Source organism: Rhagoletis zephyria, unplaced genomic scaffold (assembly GCF_001687245.7).
Source record: "Rhagoletis zephyria isolate East Lansing unplaced genomic scaffold, Rhagoletis_zephyria_1.1 Rzeph_scaffold_00163, whole genome shotgun sequence".
In the NCBI taxonomy this organism is placed as follows: Eukaryota; Metazoa; Arthropoda; class Insecta; order Diptera; family Tephritidae; genus Rhagoletis; species Rhagoletis zephyria.
In genome coordinates this window covers 340280-367129 of record NW_016157247.1, presented here as the reverse complement: position 1 = coordinate 367129, position 26850 = coordinate 340280, and the positions used below count along the sequence as shown (strand labels likewise).

At 35.2% G+C, this 26850-nt stretch overlaps 2 protein-coding genes across 2 annotated transcripts; both read left to right on the top strand.

The window, feature by feature from the left end:
* The first annotated feature begins 1399 nt into the window (after nt 1–1399).
* On the top strand, nt 1400–9276 carry LOC108355483 (serine protease gd-like). The gene is made up of 5 exons (XM_017606648.1): nt 1400–1569; nt 1960–2526; nt 2627–2780; nt 2861–3449; nt 8841–9276. The coding sequence occupies exons 2-5, from the start codon at nt 2326–2328 to the stop codon at nt 9256–9258; spliced, it is 1362 nt and encodes a 453-aa protein (XP_017462137.1). The 5' UTR covers nt 1400–1569; nt 1960–2325; the 3' UTR covers nt 9259–9276.
* Nucleotides 9277–15776: 6500 nt separating this feature from the next.
* Nucleotides 15777–22923, top strand: LOC108355462 (serine protease gd-like). The gene is made up of 4 exons (XM_017606628.1): nt 15777–16410; nt 16701–16866; nt 21488–22160; nt 22330–22923. The coding sequence occupies exons 1-4, from the start codon at nt 16195–16197 to the stop codon at nt 22751–22753; spliced, it is 1479 nt and encodes a 492-aa protein (XP_017462117.1). The 5' UTR covers nt 15777–16194; the 3' UTR covers nt 22754–22923.
* The last annotated feature ends 3927 nt before the right edge of the window (nt 22924–26850 follow it).

Below are 26850 nucleotides of genomic sequence, written 5' to 3'. Positions count from 1 at the left end.
TTTTTTTTTCACCTTTTTCACAAACCATTTTTTTCTTACTTCTGGGGCTCCGATTTTAATCGGATAAAATAATCGGATAAAATAAGTTAAGGTCAGCAGTCACTCGCTCTCAATTGGGAGAAAAAAAAATTGTTCAACTCTTATTTTTTTTAAGCTGCAGCGGTTTTTCGATCACAGTGCATGTGCTGGTATGACACTCGCTTTCGTTCCAGGGCAACTGGCGTTCGTGACGTTCGCTATAATTGTTTTTGTAAATCACAGTTGGCTATGAATTCGTATATATATATGTACAGTTATCACCAAAATTATGAACACCCTGACGTTTTGACGATTTTATTTATTTATACTTTCCATTACAAATTTTTCTTGTTTTTATAAAAATATGGCCATTCGGCAGAAAAACCGAAGAGAAGAGAAAGAATACATTTTTTTAATTTCATACAGAACTGGAAAATGCAAGAAATACCAAGAAACTTGCATCGAAATTTTAAATTGTTCAATTAATTTTTTTAGAAAAATTTTCGGTTTCAGAAGTTGCGAATGGTGAGTTTTCTCTTCCATGGTAGAAATGGTGATTTTACAATTTGTAGTTATTTATTGGGAATATTCTCGTATGTATGTTGCGAATTTTCATTCAGTTCCGTTTTTTATTTCATAGTTTTTTTCAACGAATAAAGATGGCTGCAAATATTAATAAAACACCAGGTGCAATATGACAATTTTTGAGCCAATAATTGAAACTTTTCTCTCTTTCTGAGTGTAGCCTTTTTTCGACTGAAATCCCTACGGGTAGGGAATTATCCCTACATGCACCAACACTGATTTGTCATCATTTATTAGAACTATTACACATTTTTGTGTTATTAAAAGAACTAGAGATCGCAATAGCCATAAGAAATCACTGTGATACGGTACGGTGACAGCACTGGTCAGCAAGGTTTATAGGTTTTCGACTGAAATCCCTACGGGTAGGGAATTATCCCTACATGCACCAACACTGATTTGTCATCATTTATTAGAACTATTACACATTTTTGTGTTATTAAAAGAACTAGAGATCGCAATAGCCATAAGAAATCACTGTGATACGGTACGGTGACAGAACTGGTCAGCAAGGTTTATAGGCATGCTCGGATAGATATGGTATTCCTCCCAGGCATCAAAATGAACCTTTCCAGCCTCTGAGTGAACTCTTAAGCCATAACTTTCCGTCTAAGTTAACCTTTATTGAATAACAACGCTAATATAATAACCCTAAAGGTGTTTTCATAACAAAGATTAATTTGAAAAAAAATACTCGAAAAGTTTTGTTTACTTTGGAATGCACCATGTAGGCTATATGTTGACGTCTAATGCACACTTCAGCTTCAACTTGTTTACATTGTTGCGGTGCCGACTTAAATGATCACTTCAACCTGTTGCAGTGAAACTAAGAGGTCGCAATCGCAGTAAGTTGCTTGCCGTGCTCGGTTTGGTATTTGGTTACTTGCGTGTCTGCTAACGCAAAGTACGCGTGTGATATAAATACAAAAGAACAAACATTCATATACATATGTATGTATATAACGGGTGATTTTTTTGAGGTTAGGATTTTCATGCATTAGTATTTGACAGATCACGTGGGATTTCAGACATGGTGTCAAAGANTTGTGGGGCTACGTCAAGTCTAAAGTCTACAGAAATAAGCCAGCAACTATTCCAGCTTTGGAAGACAACATTTCCGAAGAAATTCGGGCTATTCCGGCCGAAATGCTCGAAAAAGTTGCCCAAAATTGGACTTTCCGAATGGACCACCTAAGACGCAGCCGCGGTCAACATTTAAATGAAATTATCTTCAAAAAGTAAATGTCATGGACCAATCTAACGTTTCAAATAAAGAACCGATGAGATTTTGCAAATTTTATGCGTTTTTTTAAAAAAAAAAGTTATCAAGCTCTTAAAAAATCACCCGTTAGATAGAATGAAAATGAGATTCGCTGATAAATGTATACCCATTAATAATAAAAAGAAGTGTAAAAAAGCTGTGTAACGTGAGTTGATTATCGAAAAAAATGCATAAAATAAAATTGGAGCTATCACGAAGTTCACATAAACAAATATTCCCCAAAATTATAAAGCAAAACTCAATGTAAAAGCCAACATTATAGCCATGGGCTCAGATATGATGCTAATATGTTCAATCAAATTCTAAAAACAAAAGTCTATATAAATTTGTATCGCTCACCAGTTCAGAAAATAAGCAGTAGGTCTGTTTAAACGTGCCGTATACCTTTCATTAAAAAATACCTACCATCGTTTAACAAATCAAAATAAAAGAAAATAGTTATGTGGCCCCTTTTGTTACTCAGCATTTTATTACTCCCCGACTTGTCCACGCCGCAACTACCAGACACATCGCCTTGTGAGCAGCGCTTCTTCTATGTTCGCGAGGGCAATGACTACTTCGGCACAATTAAGTTGGATCGCTTGGAAAGAGGACGCACAGCGATTAAAGTGACTTTCTCACAACGCGACTCATTAACTTCAGTAAGTATCCGCAAAGTATGTATGGATGTACATACATATGTATGTATGTAGTATGTGTAAATAATATAAGTGCACTGGTCAATCGCTTAATACTCCCCAGAATTACTATGGCACCATCACGCCATATCCGGACGAACAACTGCAAGTGACGCGTATGCCGGCATTATTCCGCGTACACTTTCCAAATCCAAAAAAGCCGCCTAAACTAACACAGCTCAGCATCAATGGTCAGGTGCTTTGTTCGGGCCCAGCATGTATGTATAAAAACAAACATAAAAAAATTATCTTGGCGCAAACACTGGTGCAGTAATTGTTCTTTGAATTTTAAATGTAGATCCAGCGCCAAGCAGTTGGTTTGAGCTCACTTACGCCGTGAACGCATACACTGGCGCAACACCTGCACCTGCATCTGCGCCGGCTCTACCTGCACCAACAACTACAGTTGTGCCTACACCACGACCCTCCGCTGCGTCAGCACTTTCTTCAGCACCCACCCTGCCAGCAGTCGTCGCCTCACCACCGAAGTTCTCTAATATCTTCCTCACGGAGCGCGTACAACAAAATACCAGTTTTACCTGCGGTACTGAAGGTACTGTCGTCCGTCCATTCCTGCATGGTGGCAATGAGTTGGTGCGTGGTCAATTCCCTTGGATGACTGCTGTCTACCGAAAAGAGTCTGTGCATACTTTGTCATACATTTGCGGTGGCACAATGTTATCGGCTCGCAGTGTTGTATCGGCAGCTCACTGTTTTCAGAATTTGGCTGCCACACAAATTGCATTATTTCTCGGTCGCACTAATTTGGAGAGTTTCAGTGAGGATGGATTCCTCACACGCGATGTTGAGCGTTTGATCAAACATCCAGATTATAACAATCTGCCAGACGCGGATATAGCAGTGTTGCGTATGCAAACGGTTGGTAGGTAAGTAAGCCATCGGGATAAAAATGCATTTAAATTAAAATCGACAGCTTAGCAGAATAGATTTTAAATGAAGTAAGCCAGTGGTGGTCGGCAAACTCACACATTCAAATGATTAAATGAATGAAAGTGCAAGCCTTCGGAGCCTTCCCAGCTGTTGCTGCTTTGTTATTTAACTACAACTGATACGCTCTTTATTATTACGATTCCAAGCACTGTTGCCACTTACATACCTCTTTTTGTGTACAAAAAACTGCAGCAGAATGTAAAAAATGTACTAAAATACGTTTCAGCTATAGATTTTGTTATTCATTTTAATAATGTCTACATATTGGTGATATAGTAATTAAACCAATTTTTTATGTGTTTTGTGAACTATTTTATAATGCAAGTATATACCTTCCTAAAGAAGAATTCTCTGTGGAAACGAACGAAAAGTTCTTAAACCCGAGCGCACTTGTGCACAAGGGTATTATATTTGTTCACATAACGGTTGTTTGTAACAGGCAAAACGAATCGAGATAGATATAAGCCCAAAATACAATAACGCAGTGGCAGTGGCAGCGGCAGTTTTTCGAAATCAGCTGTTTTTTAGAAAGTGTGGTGTCCAATGAAGCGACTCACAATACAGCAGTGGCAGCTAGCAGTACTGCTCAGTTTAGCCCAAATTCTAAATTCACTGCCACTGCCTTCATCGCAGCAAACTTCGCATGCTGAATTTGACATAAATGAAACGCAGCCAACATCTGTTGATGTCACTGAAGCCTAAAAGGCAACAACAAAAATGTAAACAAACAAAAGGGAATGTCAAAAAAAGCAGTCACTGACAACGCCGTATTGTGTTTGCTGCGGCATTGACTGCCAATATTAGCAGAAACAGCTGATTTTAAAAACTGTCACTGCCACTGCCACTGCGCTATTGTGTTTTGGCCTATAGACAAATGTATACATAAATGATCAGAATGAAAAAAAAAACGATTAAGCCGTGACTGCCTGTCCGCCCGTCCGTCTGTGAACATGATAATCTGAAAAAATTTGAGATATCTTAACGAAACTTGGTACGTGTACTTCTTTTGAAGGTGACGTGCAATAATGTCAATGGAATTAATGTCAGTGACATTAACACACAAGCCAAAAGTGAAATAATGTCAATTTTGACATTAAGTAAGTGAAATAATGTCAATTTTGACATTAAGTCACTGTGGAATTGATTCGCTCACTAAAAGTGACGTATGTAATGTTATAAAAATAAATTTTGTTACTTAGACTTAAATTCACAAAATGAAAATGTGTTAATTTTATCGAAAATACTAATAAATTACTAACCGTCCAAACCTACACCTAAAAACAATATGCCTTTTAATAGCGAATATTTCGTATTTCTCTATATTACCGTTATACGGGATGTATGCGTGGTTAATGTCCGATTTTAAAGATTTTCGGTCATTTGGTATGTTGTACTAAGGCCAACAACTGCGCCAAGTTTGGAAAAAATTAAGCTAATGCCAGATAAAACTTTGTAGCTTAGCGTGACATTTATAACTTTGCCAGCAAAGCGCCAGACGCAAAAAGTATGCTACAATGAACGCCAAGAAAACAATTTTATACTGCTTTTTAACTCGTCAAAATTGCTGTGGATTTTATATATTTTGCTTTAAAAATATCAGCAATGTAATTAAGTCTTATGTTTCTACATGAAAACTCGAATTTGGACGAAACAAAATCAATATTAAACCTGCTGATTGTCAAGGCGCGCAAAAAGACGAGGTTTGGCCATCTTTTCGCTTCGCGCTGCAGCTTCAACCATCTATGTGGCATGCTTTGTGGATTTTCATACAATTCATCTTATCTGTCAAAGCGAATCTGCCATGTAAAGAGAAGCAAAAGTTTTATGTGGCATCAGCTTTAGTGCAGCGGTTACCAAGATATACACATGTAACCATAAGTAGGCGTGGCTACGCCCATTTTCCAAAAGTTTATAATATTCTTATTTTTCGTTTGAAAACGATTGTAAATATCAATTTTCAGTGAATAATCTTCAGTAGTTACTAAAACGTCGCAGTTTTAGTATTTCTTAAATTACCGTTACTGGGAGGTAGGCAAGGTTATTATCCGATTTTGCCCATTTTCAATACCATCCGTCCTACGCCCGAAATAAGTGCACGTACCAAGTTTCGTTAAGATATCTCAATTTTTGCTCGATTTTTCGTGTGCATAGTCGGACGGACAGACGTCACCGCTTAATCGATTTCTCTCTTCATTCTGATCATTTATGTATACATTTGTCTATAGCTATCGATTCATTTTGCCTGTTACAAACAACCGTTATGTGAACAAAGTTATAATACCCTCGTGAACAAGTGCGCTCTGATATAAAAGTGAACACCAAGGTAAATTTAAGCACTTTACTTATGTATATAAGGGCAATGGTGAAGGGGAATATGTAGATGAAGAAAATGATAAACATAAAAGTAAAATCAAAGATAAATATAAAGAAAAAATGAGGATGAGGATACCGATGAAAGTAAAAATGAAGATAGAGGAAGCAAGATTAAAATAAAGGTACTTATAGAGAAAAGGATATACATATGAATCACTCCATACAATGTTTACACCTCAATATTTTTTTTTTGGTGAAATATATTTCGAAAAAAGAAGATACCCATTTTTTATTACCTCATGATATTCCAAAATCTCTTTAGTATAAAAATTATGTACGCAGGTATTAAAAAACTCGTCCACAAAAAAATAAAAATCAAACATGATGAAATTAAAAAAAAAATGCTATTTGTTAATGCAAAATGTTTTTGTTTTTATCTTAATCTATCTCACACTCTCGTGGAAAGCCGAGACAATTACGCATATTTTGATACCTTAACTGATTTTCTCCGACAAATAGTTTATTAACTGCAAACAATTAAAAAAATATACTTCTCCGTGAGTTCACAATTTCGGGAATTTTTTTTTTTTGAGATTTTCGAATATCATGACGAAATAAAAAATAGGTGTCTTCTTTTTTTCGATAAAGAATTTAAAAAAGTATATTTTACCCCCAAAAAAAATATTGAGGTGTAAATATTCTATGGAATGACCCATATGTAAATAGAGACACAGAGACTCAATCTGGGAACTATTTGGGAATTTTAGATATTTTCGGGATTCTCGGGACTTATCGATATAATAATCGACATTTTTATCGGTTTTGTTATCGATTTAGTTATCAATTTTGTTATCGATTATTTTCAATTTTGTCATCGATATTTTTACCGATTTTGTTAACGATATTTTTTATGGATTTTGGAATACCTTTATCGACATTTCTATCGAAATTTTTGTCGAATTTGTCATCGATTTTGTTATCGATATTTTTATCGGTTTTGGTTTCGATATTTTGTTGGATGTTACTATCGAATTTGTTATTGATAGGATATAGAGATAAAAATGAAGATAAAGGAAAACAGAATAACATAAATGTAACTAGAACGAACAGGGGAAGAGGTAGGGATCTACATAGCAAAACATCGGTAATCGCTTTTAGTAGTAACGTATTCTAGAAGGCATAGCGTTATAATGCCTTCGAATTTTTTCGCTTCTTTTAGGCATTGCCGGTAATGCAAAGTAGAATGTCCTACAATATTTTATTTATTTCGCTTCTTTGTTTCGTTTCGGGGAATGCAAAGTAGAATGTCATATAATACTTCTTTTTCAATTCGCTTCTTTGCTTAATTTCGGGGAATGCAAAGTAGAATGCAGCATCGTAGTCAGCGAAAAAATAACAATAAATATCCAAAAATTCTTTTTCTACCGTTACTTTCTGTGGAAATTTGTCTCGCCTAAAAATCATGTATTGCTTTGTTCAATTTGCAGCGAAGATGAAGTCAGTCAATGAATGAAGTACAAGAGTGCCGAAGTACAATTTTAAGCTTAATTAGATATGCATGTATGTACATACCGATTTTTAAGTAAAATCTAAATACCTAAATACATACATATGTATGTATAAAAACTGATTTATAAAAATTTTAATTAATTTTAATCTTTTAAGACATTTTCTGATTTCAATTTAATATAAATAAGTATGTACTTATCTAGGCATTCTACATTAGTTTCTCTGTAAGGCATTCTTTGTTCGCTTCTCTGGATGCTGTTTAACCATGCGTTCTCCCTTCTATTGAAGGTAATGCTGTGGGCAAGGGCTTACCTCCAATGACATGCCCATGTTAAAATAATGCCTTCTTGAAGCGAAAGTGTTAGCGATTCCCAACGCCTAGCTCGTTTCCACTTTCGTTTCTGTGGTAATCGTGTTTTTTGCTGGGTACATATGAGAAAAAGTAGATATGTAACGTAAATTTAACTTCTCCACTTACTTTTTTCTATATTAGGGTAACTAATGCATACATACATTTGGGTTTTTGATTGTTGAATTCTTACTGGCAATTTTTTAACCCCCCTCCCCCCTTTCCTTTTTAATAATTTTTGTTGCAAAATATCCGTCAAGTAGGGAAACAACCCACAATCTGGCATCACTGGATTTATTAGTGAGCAATATCAGGTAACGGGGCTTTGATTTGCGTCTAAGCCAAGCACCCAAAGAGAATTTATTACCATGATAAAAATATAGTAAGGTAGAACCGCTGAGAGTCACTTTTAAATTCTTGACGTTTCCAAACAATTTAATTTTTAAATTTACTCACAAACTCACAAACACATTTTCATTTTCAATCTCAAGCAACAACAATTTCGAGCAATTTCAATTTTTTATTTTCACTTTTATATGATTTTAAAATGTTGGCAAACTTCAAAAAAAAATCCATGGCCGACAAATTGAGAGAACGGTTCTACCTTGCTATGTTTTTATCATGCTTATTACTACACTTACCAGTTTTGCCCACGCGTGATATTTTAGTTCTCACCAATCCTGCATATTCCGCAGAGGTTTTCTTTATACCCACGAAGGGTTATTATTTTATTTAATTTTACCCAATATCATTCCATTTTAAGCCATGTCATTTTTAACCGACTTCCAAAAAAGGAGGAGGTTATCAGTTCGTCGGAATCTTTTTTTTTTATGTTTGTTACCGCATAACTTTGGACCACGTCAACCGATTTCGATAATTCTTTTTGAATCGGAAAGGTAGTGTCTCAGAGGTGGTCCCATACTAATCTGGTAAAGATCCGATCAGCGGATCATGAGATATATATATATATATTTTTTTTTTATATGGGAGTTGAAGTCGGTTTTTTTTTTGCTAAAAATTACTTGTAATACAAACAATTTAACTCCATTTCAATAGCAAGTGTTTCTCTTAAATTTTTATTAAATTTCATAGTATTGCTTTACGACTTCCAATTATAAAAATGTTTTATTGAATCGCTTTCCACCCTACCCCATAGCTTCACCGACTACATTCGCCCCATTTGCCTGTGGACTGAATCTACGCAGATCACCCGCATAGTTGGTCTTTCGGGCACTGTCGCTGGTTGGGGATCCAATGAGAATGGTGAACTGGTTTCGCCGGTTGCCAAGAAAGTGGATGTCGAAATAGTGACCGAAGTGGATTGCCTGCGATCTTCAGCGGTCTTCTCCAAACTGGTGACTAGTCGTACATTTTGTGCGGGCAATCGTAACGGCGTTGGACCTTGTATGGGTGATTCGGGTAGCGGTTTGGTTCTGCAACGCAACAATCGTTGGATGCTGCGTGGTATTGTGTCATTCGGACAGACAAAGCGCGGACAATGTAATTTGTATGAGTATGTTGTTTATGTAGATGTTGCACAGCATTTAAATTGGCTGCAAGATAATATGGAATAGTGACTATTACTAAATATACATACAGTATATTTTGCTTAGCTGCCCATCCTTCTTTGCACGAAAAACTTGTGCACTTAACCGAAAAAAGCACCTAAGCGAATTTTCTTTACTACTGCAATGAGGAAGGTATCCAAATTCCTATGAAACCAAATAATGGAGGAGCACTTACCACGTAAAAATTACTGCAAGCGAAATTTTTACCGAATGGTATCTAATTATCTATATAACTACATAAATTGATAGCCATTTTCGTTGTTCTGCGAGATGAGCAAAATAAATAAAAGCTTGTAAAAGTAGGTAATTGTAGGGCCAGTGCAGGTAAACCTAATACTTTCTTTGATAGTTAATAATAGTTGCACAATTTTTAAGGCAGGTATCGCCAATGTGCAGATATGTTGAATGCACCTATCGGAGGAGTTTCCTTATAAATGTTAAAAATAATGCCGCTAATGCGCATTTTAGGGTAGGTATCTTAAATGTGCACTTAAGCATAAAGGCAGCAAAGCAAAATATACTGTATATATATATACATAAATATCTTATTTAGTAAGTGTGCAAATGACTGAAATGTATTTAATGAATTTACCCTGTCACATTAGCATTAAAAAGTAATTAACATTTACAGTGTTAGGCATATGTATTTATAAGTAGATTTAATCCTAAACAGCAAGAATTGTGGAATTAATAAATATGTGTGACAAACTTAAGAAATACTGTACTTTTGTTAATAGAATATGATATCATATCTAGACGTAACCGCCAAAAATATATAAGAGTGTTATATAAGTTAATAGTAAAATCAAGTATTTTTAAAGCAAGCAAACCACAAATACTGGTTTACCAAATATATCGACTAGTACGCCACCTATTGGCAAAATGTTTATTGGAGTTATTCCTTTTCATATAAAGAATACGGGGTTTTCAAATATATCGACAAAAATTAATTGCAAAATTTGCCCCTACATATGTACATTAGGGTGGTCCAAAAACAGTAAAATCGGAATTATAATGCTCTCTCCCCTAGGATTGTTCTATATCGAAAAAAGTATACCCCTATATTTTTATTTTGAAATCAAAAAATATTTAGAGGTCGCTCAAAGTTTTCCATGTATTTTTATATGGCAAAAATAAAATTTTTCGTAGAAATGGTATAGAACTCTTGAAAATCGATATTTTTCGATCGAAGAACTCTGGTTCTCTTCAGGATACTTTCAATAATAGTACCCAATTGTTTATTTTACCATTTTTTAATACTAACGACTTTTTATTGGTCGCCCCATAGCATTTTTCGGAGTTTTTGTGTTATTTTGGCGGACCTATAAATTATAGTTGCGATAAAAGAATCGCTAATTAAACAATTGCGTATTATTATTGGGAATCTCCTGCAGATAAGCACAGTTTTCTAGTAAGAGAATATTGATTTTTAACTATCTATACCATTTATACGAAACGTTTTTTTTCATCATATAAAATATAATATTCCGAATTTACTTTTTCACATGCATTTTTAGACCACCCCAATGTACATACATACAGAGCAAGTTAGATGAAAGCTTGTAAAAATAAATAGCACAACACAAATTTTTATTAATTTAATCATCGGCGGCAGATATGCACTTAAGTAAAAATCTTCATTTCAGTAATTTCACCTACTATTACTTGTCTAAATATATTTTATTCGAAAATTGTATACCTGTGGTAATTTTTTGGGGCAAATTCAGCTAAGAACCTTCTTTGACATGCGTAAATCCTCAGATCCTCTTCCCGATATTTGGTAAATTACCAATAACAATAAAATATTTTAACGTGAAAAATGTGCATATTTGTGAAAATGTTTCAAAGCGAATCCAGGCTTTGAAAAAAAAAAAATTAGGGAGTATAGAGGAGCTTTTTCAGATTCTAAATCTAATAAGCGCCGCAGGCGATAATTTGTTATAAAAAATCGGGCGATTATCGATTTTATAATAAAAAGTGCCACAAGCGAATATGATATATATGGAAGTATATTAAAAAATGAAGAAACAACATAAAAGGAAATAATACGGTTTGTAAGTATATTTTATAGCTTGGAGAAGCTTTTTTATAATGTTTTTACGCCATAAATTTCACTAAAAAATCACCAAAATGCGATCGGTTATTGTAGTTTTCTTTGGAAAAAAAACCTTTTAACTACTCTCCACTGTGATTCTATTCTCTGGGTATGGGTCCCATCTGCCGCCACAAACGGGTTGTCCGGATTACTGCGGTTAACCTTCTGGTGCTCATACCCGAGATCCGGAAGGCAATCATACGCCTTCTAAAAGTCGGTATGTGTGGTGACCGCCTCCGCTACGTGCTTTTGAATTAGAGGTGTGGGCACCTCAGCAGACCGCACGTTTTCCGGACACACGTCCAACAGAAGATCGTCGTCTTCTATCATGCCAAGGACCCAGTGGCCCTCAACTCTCCTCCCTAAAAAGATAAAACCAAATAAAATGAAAATTTGAAGTATTTTTTAAAAATAATCCATCTATTTATATTAATATTGCCATTGTTGAAATTTCTTTTCCCAAATTTACTTTCGTATATTTGGACGACTTTTCCTGGACCGCCAATATTGCCAGCAGTTTGTTGCTGGTCAAGCTGATATAAAACTATTGTTTTGCGACAATAGCTGTTCTAATCTGTGATCGTTCGGCTCGATAAGGGACCCCCAACGTAATTTTCCAGCCACATCGTATGGTGGTTGAAGCGTTGCGCAAAGCAATATGTTATATAAAATATATGCGGCAGCGATATATGCGCATTTTCAAACCAAGTTCTTTTGGCATGGGAAACCGATTTGGTGCGACATTGCCCCCTCCGGCAAGAAAAACTGCACAGCTCAGTGTTCCCTTTATTGGCATCCTATGCGTCGGGCATAACTTGCTGCGCAAAAGCAGGCCATTCTCCTCTGAAAACTGAACACATTGAGCAACGGTGCCAAGCCGGTCCCCAAGTGTGCGCATATTCCACATTGCCTGATACTCCTGTGAGGTTAGGAGCTTGGATCTTGCCGCCCCTGTGCTTGCCGATAGCTCTTCGGAATCTGTGAAAAATATGATATGGAATATATTCAAATAAAAGTAAGGAAATGAAAACTTACCATACTCGGTATCACTCATCTCAAGAAATTTAATTTCAATCGAAGGAAAATATGTGAAACCACAGAAAAGACGCGAAAAAATGCAATGCTAACTTCTTCATGCGAAAAAAGAAGAAGACAATAAAACAAATACCGTTAGAATACCGTTGCCATATAAAATATCAATTTTACGCACAACTAATTTTTGTGTTGGTCGCGTTTTAATAAAATCCCTTAATAGTGGCGGACTTACTTTTAAAATGTATGGCAGCACACATTTGCTCTTACTGTCAGCGATTTTTATTTCTGTTTGTTTGTGAAAAGTGCTAAAACGCGTACACAAATTTATAAACGCGTTTTACTTAATTAATTGATGAATATATCAGTGACCGTAACGGTTATAACTGTTATTATAAAAATCACTTTTTAATCGTTATTAACTGAGTTTTATTTTTTGCTCAGTACATAACGATTTATTGTATAGTCTTATTTTTTACTCAGAAAATAATCGTTACGCTTTGAGTTTTATTTTTTGATTAGAAAATAATCATTACGTTTTAGGTTGCATTTTTTGCTCGGAAAATATTGGTTACGTTTTAAGTTTAATTTTTTTAACGGAAAATAATGGTTACGCTTTAAGTTTGATTTTTTGTTTGGAAAATAATCGTTACGTTATAAGTTTTATTTTTTGCTTGGAAAATAATCGTTATTTCTTGAGTTTTTTTTGCTCAGAAAATAAAACTTAGTTTTTGCGTATGCGAATGCGTAGTGTGACCACTTTTCCAAAAACTCATTTACGTACACAAAAGATTGTAGCAAGACAAAATTTTAAAGAAAAGTTTTGGAAACGATTTTATTGCTGTTTATTAGTCGATATCCAAACAAATTTTTGACGTACAAACATCAGCATATTTATTTATGAATTGAGAAATATTTAGGTACATACATACATTCAAAACTGAAATAATGCAATTGCTGCTAAATTACAAAAGTGTCGGCCTATGTAACCAATTCATTGATCTTGAGTAGTTTTCCTGAACGCGTATTTTCCATCTGATGCAATTTCTTTCAGCATTTGAGGCTGCTTCTTTACGAATTCGAAAAATTCCGTACAAGTCATTTTAATGTTGTATCGAACAAACAAAAGTTCTCGCAATGTCTCGATAGTCAGTTGTTATTTCTCATCGCTCCAAATCTGATTGGTCAAAGAAAATACGCGTTTAATACGCCCACTTTTAATTTTTTTTTTTATTTCAACGGCCGCTATACCTACGGTGATCATACGTCCTTTATTTTAAAGGACAGTCCTTTGTTTTAACCTTCTGTCCTTTATAATTTTTTTCAAAATAAAGGACGCCTTTTGTCCTTTATTTCTTAAACTGTCCTCTAAAATGGCTCTACATTTTTCAGAGTTAATAGTTTCCGAGTTGATAAATTTTTAAACGCAGAATATGAAAAAAAGAAGAAAATGTATTCCAGTTAATAAATGTTACATAACAAAAACTAATTGAAAACAATTGTATGGTTCTCCTGAAACAAAAAAATTACACAAAAAAAAAATTTGAAATGTTATAAAAAAAATGTTGACCAAAATAAATATTTTGTTTTTAGTAAAAAAGTGGTTGAAAAATAAAGGCTCCGGTCAATTATTACACATTAAATTTCAGTTTTGAACCACTGTGTGCTGGCTTCGTCGTGCAGTATGAATTATGGTAAACGCGTTTTGGTAGCAAAGGATTGCGAAGTTCTTGAAAAGGTTTGGCTTAATTTTTCGCTACAGCGGGGAAACTTGTACAATTAAGTAATATAATTAACTGGTAAATATTTGATTTAAATTACGATATGGGTAAGTTACTTGTATCATACAATTTGTATGTATGTATGAACAGTATATTTTGCTTTGCTGCCTTTGTGCTTAAGTGCACATTTAAGATACCTACCCCAAAATGCGCATCACCGTCATAATTTTTAATATTCATAAGGAAACTGCTCTGATAGATGCATTCAACATACCTGCACATTAGCGATACCTGCCTTAAAAATTTGCAACTATTATCAACTATGAAGGAAATTATTACGTTTACCTGCACTGCCTCTACCCTAATTTTACAAGCTTTTATTTATTTTGCTCATCTCGCAGAACAACGAAAACGGCTACAATTTTATGTATAGAGATAATTAGATACCTTCCGGAAAAAATTTCGCTTGCAGTAATTTCTACGTGGTTATTTGGTTTCATAGGGATTCGGATACCTTCCTCATTGAAGTAGTAAAGAAAATTCGCTTAAGTGCTTTTTTCGGTTAAGCGCCCAAATTTTTCGTGCAAAGAAGGATGGGCAGCTAAGCAAAATATACTGTATTCCCAAATCATTTTGAAAAAATGTCCTTTATTTTACGTTGGTTAATATGGTCACCGTAGCTATACCGCACTTATGCCTCAAAACGAGTCTACGATACGAATGAGTTTAATATACAAAGACTCAAATGAGTTAGTTGAATGAACTGACTCCCTAAAGTGAGTTGGAGTCATTGAGTAAACTCCTATAAATTTTCTGAGTTACTCACCCTTAACGGACACAAGAAAAACGCAAATAAAGGTTCAGCAGACAGCGTTGCCAGTGTTGGGGATATTATCGTCATTTTAACGATTTTTTAATGAGGTGTTTACACTTTCCATCAACTAATTCATTATAATATTTTCAGTTTTTATTAGTCAAAATTGGCATGTTGGTATGTATGTTGGGCGCTCCTATCGATAAAATTTACGTACAACAATATTTCTTCCATTCAATTTATGTACATTTTCGTGATTTTGTGGTTAGCTTCGGTACACGGTACATGGCTACAAATCTACGTACTGTACGTGTCATTTACGTACGTATATATATGTGTTAAAAGCATAAAATACGCATGTTAACATTGTAAGTATAGAATGTGACAGAACATATAAGTGATAAGTGGTATATTGTACAAAAATGGGAGGTGATAGTACACATTATTTAACAACAAATTGCTGAAATACTATTACCAACTATATTGTGAGAGTAAACAATTTATGTTGAGGAGGCCTCCCCCAACATCCTCACGAAATGACGAAATTCCTTATACTTTCGCTGAAATCTCGATTGGTTCCGTTTTGGAAAGCCAACCGATAATTTCCTCGTTATTATAATTTATAAATTACCTAACAGTAATTGTATCAAACACTACGCACTAAGAATGCCAAAAATATTAAAGCTCCTTCTTTAATCCCAGCCGTTTACATGGTTTGATTTTTCGTTAAGATGAACTTCTTTCCACTACCTTCGATGCCGAAAATTACAGCCGTCACAGCTACATATGTAGCTCCGTCATCAGCCATCGACGCGACGTCGTATCGCATCACATCGTATTCATCTCCAATGCTGATCACTCATCAAAGTCTGAATATTTTTTCGCTTCAAATGGTTTGTTCAGCTTGAACGCGTTGACATTTGTTCCGTACAGCTCGTCGTGTCCAGTGCCACAGTATCGGTGTCGTAGCAACACTACAGACATCAAAGACCTTCAACGCGGTATTCCCAGAATAGTTCAAGCGTAACAATGCAACGATTTAGATTTTGTTGAAAAATAAATACTAATTGAGAGCGAAATTGATTATATACAATAACATAGTGCGAGAGAACAACAAAAATAAGTTATAAGTTCTCATAATAAAAAAAAACACAGCATCTCATATGCATCTAATAAAACGCACGCTTGCTGTATTGTGACCGAGAGTAAACCGTGTTTGCGTTTGTTTTTACTGAAACGCATATGAACAAAAATATTAAAAAAAAACAACAACATTAAACATGTTCTCCACACATTTATGGGGCATCATCTTTACCGGCAGCCTCTCAGCGCTGGTTTGCTTTGTTAGCGCACAGCTCCCACCCGTCGCCTGTCCAGAGTATTTTAAATATATAAGCGATGGTTTGTCTTACTTTGGCAAGATCACATTAACTCAAGTGCCGGTGGGCACAGCTGAAGTGCGTGCGCACTTCTCTCAACGCGGTCTGCCCACGTCAGTAAGTAGTACTTAGTCATTCCCAGAAAACCCAGAAAAAAGTGAAAAACGACAGTGGCAAGTGTACGCTAAGCTGTCATACATACCTGCAAATGTAATTTACTTAAAATGTGTAAAATTCAACGGAAAACAAGCTTAACAATTTACAAAAGTGTTTGTACATACATACTTACACACTTTCTGACTTTGCTCCCGTGTTTTGCTTAAGTAAATCTGGTTTTTTGGCATCGTAATTTTACAGCCACTCAGGAAGAAAACAACATAAAAACTTATTCTTTGATTATCCCCCAGACTTACTATGGACGCATCACTCCCTATCCGGATGAAAATACAGTTGTGCATAGTGTTCTTAATCACCAACCTGCCACTTTTCGCGTGGAATTCGCAAACGCTGGTTATCCGCCGAAACTCACTCATCTATCACTGAATGGTGTTGAGCTATGTGTGAGTTCTGATTGTAAGTAGTTTAAATAAAAATTTATACGTACATACATATCGCACACCGTCTTCAAAAGAGTCACAACTCAAAATAATACGTTTGTCAGAAAATGCGAAAAACTAGGGCGACTTTACCTTAGGTTTTTTAATAAATTATAACAAAAATTTGCTCCAGCTTTTGCTGCAAGGTAACTAAAAGCTCTGTGCACACTTTTAGCGCATAATCTCAAAAATTACAAATTTTGAGTTGTGACTCTTTTGAAGACGGTGTGTGATATATATATTTTCCATAAGTGAATTGTGCTATAACTATTTGCATAGTATGTATACGGATGCTTGAATTTATAATTTAATAAATAACTATTGATAATGATTACACAGGCCGACAAAATTTCATTAAATTTTCTAACCAAGAATCGGACTAAACTTTTCCGAAGGTCTTTGACGTGCTGAATTCGAATCTGACCCCGAAACAGCCCACTCACGTCAGGTTTTCGAGATATTCTAACCTAAAAGTACACATGGGCACATTTGAGTTCCTGTAACACGATGAAAAAATTGTTTTTCAGAAAGATCATCTCGTTATCTAAACGTACTACTTCTCCCCTCCAAAATTCATTTTAAAGCTTTAAAAAATCTTTATATGTCACCGAAAAGTCATTTGTTGAATTTTCTGAGCTTAGTACTCAATATATTTCGTTTACTTGGGAACCAGCATTAACACCGATAATAATGTCAGCATTGAAATCCAACGTAGAATCACTCTTGCCAACAAGTGCTACTTTGGACTGAGTAGGCAATTCAGGAGTAAAGTCCTCTCTCGACGTACGAAAACCACGCTCTATAAGTCACTCATCATGCCCGTGCTGGTATATGGCGCAGAAGCATGGACAATGACAACATCCGATGAGGCGGCTCTTGGAGTGTTTGAGAGAAAGATTTTGCGGAAGATTTACGGGCCTTTACGCGTTGGCGACGGCGAGTACCGCAGACGATGGAACGATGAGCTGTATGAGCTTTACAACGATATGGACATAGTGCAGCGAATTAAAATACAGCGGCTCCGCTGGCTTGGTCATGTCGTTCGAATGGACACCGACGCTCCAGCTCTGAAAGTATTCAACTCGGAACCCGCTGGTGGTAGCAGAGGAAGAGGGAGGCCCCCACTGCGATGGAAAGATCAGGTGGAGAAGGACTTGGCTTCACTTGGCGTTTCCAATTGGCGTCAGTTGGCACAGAGGAGAAACGACTGGCGTGCTTTGCTGAACTCGGCCAAAATCGCTTAGGCGGTTACAGCGCCAAAAAAGAAGAAGAAGAAGTACTCAATAGTAGTCAGTAAATTCAACGACGACTTATCGGTGACAGATAAAAATTTTGTAAAGCTTTAAAATGAATTTTGGAGTAGTACTTTTAGATAACGAATGATCTTTTTGAGAAAAAAAATTTCATCGTGTTACAGGAACTCAAATATGCCCAAAACCGTGATTTTTGTACTTTTAGGTGAGAATATCTCGAAAATCTGACGTGAGTGGGCTATTCTGGGGTCAGACTCGAGTTCAGCACGTCAAAGACCTTCGGAAAAGTATAGTCCGATTCTTGGTTAGAAAACCTTGTTGGCTTGTGTTATCTATATCCGAAACATATATATATAGATATGAATTGTATTGTTTAAAATACATTTAAGGATGAAAAGGGAATGAGAGGAGTACACTCTGTCCACGTAATTATTCGCCATATGCCAAATCTTGGACAGGACCGGTGATAGATTCAATTCCGCATTCGATAGTATCTATGAAAATCAAATGAGCTTACCTCACAATGCAGACAGATCCGACTTCTTTATGCCTTGATTAATGAATGAATTCGTTGGGACCTAGTGATTTTTGGTTCTTCCGTTTTATCGTAAGCTTACGCGCATTAGAACCATTTGCATTAATTTCACATACACTAGATAACTAAGTAACAGTTAACTCCGTCCCGTTACTTCCCGGTTCTTATTTTGGAGTATATTGGATGAGCTGTAGAACAATTTTCTATACGAGAGCAATATTCAGCCGAATGCCGCTCTGCCATGGAACTACCCTGTCTGAACATACAGAATGTGGTTCCGAAAATAATAACTTTTTTGGTACTAATTTCTTCATGACAAATTTTTCAGTACATTTAATTTAAAACAAATTAACAAATTAATTTTAAACATTTCCTGGAAATAAAGTAGATATTCTAAGCATACGTATATGTACATACTAGCTTTTGCCCTCAGCTCCGCCCACATGAGGTTCGGCTTAGCATTGTGATTATAAATGTAATAAAGAAGGAAATAAATTGTAACACCGAAAATAGCAAATTTTATTTAAAAAAGTTGCTTAGTGTGTCGAATTTAACCCTTCTGCAATGTTTGGAATTTGCCATTTAAGAAAAAAAAAACGAAAGTTCAGTATGAATTCAGTTAATATTTTATTTATCACATGCAGATACTTTATCGGCGAGTGCTGTATGCTTACCGGTTCAAAGTTGCCCTTAAATACTAAATAATAATTTGGGTCAAAATGACCCAGAAACACTGTGGGTGTAGAGAGAAACTATGTCGTCTTCTAGAAAACAAAATAAAAAACTCTTTTATTTTTTGCAAAACTATAGCTGATTATGCTTTTAACGAATAGACAACGCCGCAGTTTATTTAAAATTACCTAACTATGTACCTAAAGAATGTTTTCATGAAAATTGGGTTATTTTGACCTGAGCATTGCAGAACCGTTAAGCTAAATTGGCAATTAGATTATATAAAAAAAACTTATATTTCATAGGTAGTCTTTATACTATTTAATTTTTTTTTAATATTTTTATATATAGGTGAAAATAAAACAAGTAAGAGCAGCGCTGTCTTCGGCTATGCCGAAGGCTTCATACCTTTCATGAACATCTGCAAATTTTACTTTGACGCATTACTGCTTTTGAATACATCTCCATACATCGATAGAGGAGTTCCAAACTTATATAAAAAATCGCATGTAAACAATCGGAGGTATGGAAGATATACTTTATATGGCACCAATCTAAGTGATTTTCACTGCTATGTGATCGGTATGTAAACCGGTAACACAATTTATTGGGTTTAGTTTCCTAGATAAAGGAGATATATCGCAAAAACTGGTATCTGAACAATCAGTGCTATAGGAGATAAAGCTTATACAGCATAGATTTTGACGATTTTCTCAGTAGACTTTGTATTATTATTTATAAAATATCTTACGAAATTTATCGGTTTTAGCTATTCAAATAAAGGAGTTTTACAGTAAAATCCCATATCTGAACAATCAGATGTATGGAAGATACATATATGTTATAGTCACCCGATCCTTGTTATTTTCACTGTAAGTATTCTGTTAATAATGAGTGAAAATGGTGCGAAATTTCATGTTCCTAGCTGCATAAATGGAGGAGTTATGATAAAAGACCTCATATCTGAACAATCAGTTGTATGGGGGCTGCAGGTTATAGTGGCCCGATCTTTGTTAATTTCACTGTAAGTCTTCTGTTGATACTACATAAATGGATGAATTATAACGAAAAATCTCATATCTGAACAATCAGTTGTATGGGAGCTATAGGTTATAGTGACCCGGTCTTTTTAATTTTCACTGTAAGTTTTCTTTTAATAATTATTGAAAACAGTGCGGAATTTCATGTTCCTAGCTATATAAATGGAGGAGTTATAAAGAAAAATTTTTATATCTGAACAATCAGTTGTATTCGAGCTATAGGTTATAGTCACCCGATCTTTGCAATACTCACTGTAAGTATTCTGTTGATAATGGGTGGAAGTACTGCAAAACTTCATGTTCGTAGCTGCATAAATGGAGAAGGTATAATGAAAAATCTCATATCTGAACAATCAGTTGTATGGGAGCTATATGTTATAGTGGTCCGATTCTTCCGGTTCCGACAAATGATTAATACATTATAAAATTACACCCACCTACCAAATTTGATCCGGATATCTCGAAAACTGAGAGACTAGATTGCATACAAACAGACGGACAGACGGACATGGATAAATCAACTCAGCTCGACGTTCTGATCATATAAGTATACATTTTAATGGGTCTATCTCTTTTTGTTCTGGTACTTACAAACATCGGACCAAAGTTATAATACCATTTCATGCTCATGAAAGGTATAAAAATAAAAATTTTATATCATATCAATATATCATTATTTTACATAAGTCCTGCTTTAATACTTACTATCCAGTAAAAACCAGTAAAAGTTTAACTTGTTAAATAAAATGTTAATTGTTAATTAAACTGTCTGTTACTTGTTGAACAGGTGGCAACCTTCTTGAAGAATATTTTCGTAAAAAACCGTTCATTACATATGGATGTGATATTTTGCTTATCTAACTAGTTAATTGATATAATATTTTAACAGGGGGCAACCTCCTTACAAAATTCGAAACAAATCGTTTTGGAGCCCCTTTTCTTTTGACGCCCACATTTTTGATTCATTTTATTTAACTAATTAATCGAATGACTTTAACTATTGAAAAAAGTGGTAATACTATACATTTTATTATCTACTCGTTCTAGATATCAGAAATTGATGATTGCACTGCATTGATACTGCAACTTTCTTTTCAGATCCACCACCCCGATCGTGGTTTAAACTTTCCTATCGTCTCTACACGTACTTCATAGGCGGTAATGATTTAACTCCACCAAATGTACCTATCTCATTGGTACCAGTCGAATTAAGTCCAAGACCGAATTCCACTACAACTTCACAGATTAAACCCATCCAGCCAGCCAATACATATCCATCTTTTACACCTGTGCAAACCGATAATACTTTTCCTGGTTCAAGTGTGATCAACGCACAAACGTCAACTCCTATGCCCATCCCCCCAACACTCACTCAATCCACAAATTCACTCAATCCACAAACTCCAGTTAGTCTTGATGCCATCTGCGGTAGAGAGGCCAGTGTGATTCGTGGCTTTGTCTATGGTGGTATCGAAGTGGCGCGTGGTCAATTCCCTTGGCTAACTGCTATATATAAAAAAGATACAGATGCATTGAGTTTCAAGTGTGGTGGCTCGTTAATATCACGACGTACTGTTATTTCAGCAGCGCATTGCTTCCGACGCTTGAGAGCCGAACAAATTGTACTCTTTTTTGGACGACACGATCTTGAGAATTACAGTGAAGAGGGAATTGTAGCACGCGATGTCGACAAGCTCCTCATACATCCTGAATATCAAAACGATAAACCGAATGCGGATATAGCCTTGCTGCACATCGAACCCTTAGAAACGTAATAAAGCATTCGCCAGGTTTTGCAAAACCCTTGTACGCTTTGCAAAGTTTTCCCATTGAAAAACCAGCTCAACAGTGCAAATCGTGCACCGAGCAAGGGTTTTGCAATAAATAAGTATTCATAAAAACTTATATATGTATCTTTTTGAAACTTTTACTCATTGCAGATTATCTCAATACATACATCCAATTTGCTTGTGGCGTGAATCTGTTGAGATTTCGTCAATTGTTGGAAAGACTGCTACAGTCGTTGGTTGGGGCTATGAAATTGAGAGCAATGAAGACATCTCGCCGTTGCCCAAAATGGTTGATGTCACTATAGTGAGCAAAAATGATTGCATGTGTTCGTCTGCTACCTTTCAACAACTCATCACCGACAATACAATTTGTGCGGGTAATCGTGATGGTACGGGACCCTGTGTGGGTGACTCAGGAGGCGGCCTAATGATGCAGCGGGGCGGTCGTTGGGTTTTGCGCGGCATTGTGTCCGTGGGTCAGTCCTCGAGGCAGCGTTGTAATTTATATGAATATGTACTTTACTGTGATGTGGTGAAGCATATGACATGGGTGAGACGAAACTTTTTGGAGTAGGATGTTTGAGGAACCGCCCTTGTAGCTATAATTTTATTGCACGTTTTTGTTTTTCAAGTCCAAATGTGAAGAAAAAGTTTAACAACGTGTGTAATAAAGTATTTTTTATAAAAAAGGATTTTTGGATAAACATATATTAAGAATATAGCATTTTAAGACATTGTACCATCGAGAATTCGTAAATTCAAATACAAATGTAAGTATTTATATGATTTTATTCACACATATGCAAGTACATATATCCGAAATTTCTGTATAGGCGCGTCACGATCGAAATATATACCGCGGAATATGATTATTTAAGCTTTGTATTTAAACTTTTTTTTCAAATGTGCATAAGAGATGTAAAATGCTTCAAATATAAGTATTTATAATACAAATACAAGATACGTATTTGTATTTTGTATTTAAAAACTTTTTACAAGAGTATTGCGTATTTATATTTTAAATACGTTTCAATCCGTGCATGTACCTTAATTTACTATTTATATTTTTGAAATTCGGCCAATTCTTACATTCGCATTACAAATAATTTAAGAAAGTCATGCAAAGAACCACACAAAATTGGTCCAAGACACACCCAGTTGAAACTTCACTCATTCTCTTCTCTTCTCCTTTGCATTGCTTTCTTCTCTTTTGGTGTTTCAATTCTGTGCCAACTGAAGCCAATTGGAAATGCCAAGTGAAGAAACCTCCTTCTACACTTGGTTTTTCAATGCAGAGGAGGCCTTTCTCTTCCCCTGGTAATATTATCGCGCGCCGTACACCAACACAGGCACGAGAGTGATTATAGTGTGATTTTTGTACGACGAAAGAGGACTTTACTTCTCACTTGGCAGTGGTTTCGGATTGTTTCTTCTTCCGGAAAGGAGAAAAATTAAACTAATATTTTAAATTTTATGGAAATTTGGGCAAGCACACTTTGTGTGTTGGTTTCTGAAAAGTATCTGTTAGTACGAACCTCTCTTCTCAAGCAACACGGAAAACAGAATTCTGCTTAGTAAGGGTTGTAGTGCCTAAGGGCGGCCAAAATTTACTAATAATTTTACTTTAAATATTTGTGGAATTTTACAAGCAAAAATCAACGAGAAAGAGAATCATGCCATTGAATTCATTGATCTTTGCTCTTTAAAGCTGGAAAGGTGGGCGGTTCCACCGTAAATGAAAAATGTAAACACATGCTTCTAAGAACACATCTCCTTTTTTTATTTGCAACATGGCGAGTGATTTAAGGGCGTAATCCTATTATTGAATCATGGTACATACATCCGTATATACATACATATCCATTTATAAGGTGCAGCTTTGGGATTCACCCTATATATAGACAACCAGGCAAATTCCTATATGCGATTACATACATACACACATGATTTTACGCGTACGTACCTACATACATACATATATACATAGATTCATAAATATAAACCGGTTGTGGTAAATTAAAGTGGCACATTATGTCAGGCAAATTTAACGCCCAGCACAAAAACGTGAGCGTAAAATAATCATAACATAACAATACCAAACGCATGCTTAGCCAGAGAGGTTATAAAAATACCTTGGCACTCGCACCATTAGAGGTTTGTGTTGTCCAAGCTCACCCACAGCGGCTTACGATCAAGAAATGATCACCTACTGACGAACATGATCGCCGATTCGCACTTTAGGTATGAGGAGTATAAGTAAACAAAAGCACAGTTTATTTAAATAATCAAAAAAGAAAATGAATAAAAAAAAACTCAAGTTACAGGTGAGAAATCATTAAAAGGCAGAAAAATTTTTTGCAAGTGAGCAATTGCTTTTGAGAGTTTTTAAACTTTGCAAAATAGTTGAAAAAAGGCTTTTGTTCGTGGATTGATAAAAAACTCAAGTAATTGATTGTACAAATAAAAAAATCTGTTATTTCCTGGGTATGCACATATATTGATGAAGCAAAATAAGCGTGGGTAATTAATTGCACATAAGTATGTATGTATAGAATACATATATATATATATATACTGTATATATATATATATATATAATGTACCCAAAAATACGGTTGCCACTTGTTAAAAAATAACTAACCAAACTGAAAAAAACAGCCAACTTTATTTTCCACGTATTTATTACGAACAGAAAAACTTATTACAAAAACAAGTAAGAAAGTCTAAGTTCGGGCGGAGCCGAACATTAAATACCCGGCGCACGTATTAAATATATGTTTTTCACCTTTCTGAAAGCTACCGCTAGATGGTAAGCCGGAGTGTATCAAGTTTGAGTAAATTAGCGTCCTTAAATTTCGAAATACTGCAGTTTCAAGCATTTCTGAAATTTACCGTTATATGAAAAGCGGCCGTAATTTTACTCCGATTTCAATAATTTTCAACGTTTTGATTTTATGTGGCAAGCACAATAACCATACCGAATTCGGTACATATTGGTCGAACGTTTACCGAGATACATATATGTAATCATAAGTGGGCGGTGCCACGCCCATTTTCCAAAATTTTATCATAAACGTTTTTCGTGGTTAAGAATTGTTGCAAGCATCAATTTTGAATAAATTAGCCTTAATATTTACTGATTTATCGAAGATTTTGTATTTCTCTAAATTACCGTTATATGGGATGTGGGCGTGGTTATTGTCCGATTTTAAAAAGTTTCGGCGATTTTTTATGCTGTACCAAGGCCAACAACTGTGCCAAGTTTGGAAGAAATTGGTGCAGCGGTTACCAAGATATACACATGTAACCATAAGTGGGCGTGGCTACGCCCATTTTCCAAAAATTTATAATATTCTTATTTTTCGTCTAAAACTTATTATAAATATCAATTTTGAGTGAATAATCTCCAGTAGTTACTAAAATATCGCATTTTCGTATTTCTGAAAATTACCGTTAATATGGGAAGTGGGCGTGGTTACAGTCCGATTTCGCCCATTTTCAATACCAACCTACCTTGGATAAATGGAAACCTACATACTAGAATTCGTTGAGATATCTCAATTTTTGCTCGAGTTATCGTGTACACGGACGGACGGACAGACGGACGGACAGACAGACATGGCTTAATCGATTTCTCTTTTCATTCTGATCATTTATGTATACATTTGTCTATATCTATCTCGATTCGTTTTGGCTGTTACAAACAACCGTTATGTGAACAAAATTAATATACCCTTGTGCACAAGTGCGCTCGGGTATAAAAAATGTTCCCACGACAGTGGGGTCTATGTGACAGGAACGACCCAGATTTATATTTGGCCAAGGACTGTCATTCCAGCAACACTCCCCAAAAACTCTTTGGGGAACTTGTATGCTGATACAACAACAACAACAACAACAACAACAAAATTTTGAAATGCATATCCATTTGCCATCCAAGAACTAGTGCGCTCGATAACCTTATTTACTTTTTATATATATTTTATACGCAAATGTTACATTAAAAATATGATTTTGAAAATCACAGTGTTTAAACTTCATACAAATTCAGAATATTATGAAAAACCAAGTAGCGAAAATACTCTCTTATGATATCGTCACTAATGAAAATTTAAGATGTCATCCAGTTTTTTTCCGAATTTCCTAAAATCAAATAAACTGTGCACACTTCGATTCTTTTACAAAACTTCAGAGGGAAATCGCTAAAGCAATGATAGTAATGCTGCTATGCGAAGAACTTCCAGCAGAATTTTCTTTATTTTTCATCTGAAACTTCCTTACGAGTTCACATCAACCACTTCATACAATTTTCTTGAAGATTCGTAAAAAATTTGTTACACAAATAAGATACTCCTAAATATTCTACATTTATATATGTATGTATGTTTCATAATCCTGCAAACCAAAGTTCCCGAAATCTTAATCTTTAGGAGATTCTCTTTTCAGTAATGATTTTTTTACGAATATTCAAAGAAAATTATATGAAGTGGCTGACACGAGCTCGTGAAGAACTTTCTGTATGAAAAATAAAGAAAATCTGAAGAAATTCTGCAAGAAATTTTTCACATAGCAGAATTACTTTGATTTCTTTACCGATTTTCTTCCGAATTTGGTAAATGAATCGAAGTGTGCACAATTTATTTCATTTTAGAAAATTCGGCAAAAAATCGA

Bases quoted from the DNA above. Each gene is read 5' to 3' on its own strand.
- LOC108355483 (XM_017606648.1), top strand. From the start codon at position 2,326: ATGTGGCCCCTTTTGTTACTCAGCATTTTATTACTCCCCGACTTGTCC. The intron at 2,527-2,626 runs GTAAGTATCCGC...AATACTCCCCAG, and splicing joins AACGCGACTCATTAACTTCA to AATTACTATGGCACCATCAC. The intron at 2,781-2,860 runs GTATGTATAAAA...TTTTAAATGTAG, and splicing joins GCTTTGTTCGGGCCCAGCAT to ATCCAGCGCCAAGCAGTTGG.
- LOC108355462 (XM_017606628.1), top strand. From the start codon at position 16,195: ATGTTCTCCACACATTTATGGGGCATCATCTTTACCGGCAGCCTCTCA. The intron at 16,411-16,700 runs GTAAGTAGTACT...ATTATCCCCCAG, and splicing joins AACGCGGTCTGCCCACGTCA to ACTTACTATGGACGCATCAC. The intron at 22,161-22,329 runs GTAATAAAGCAT...TACTCATTGCAG, and splicing joins CACATCGAACCCTTAGAAAC to ATTATCTCAATACATACATC.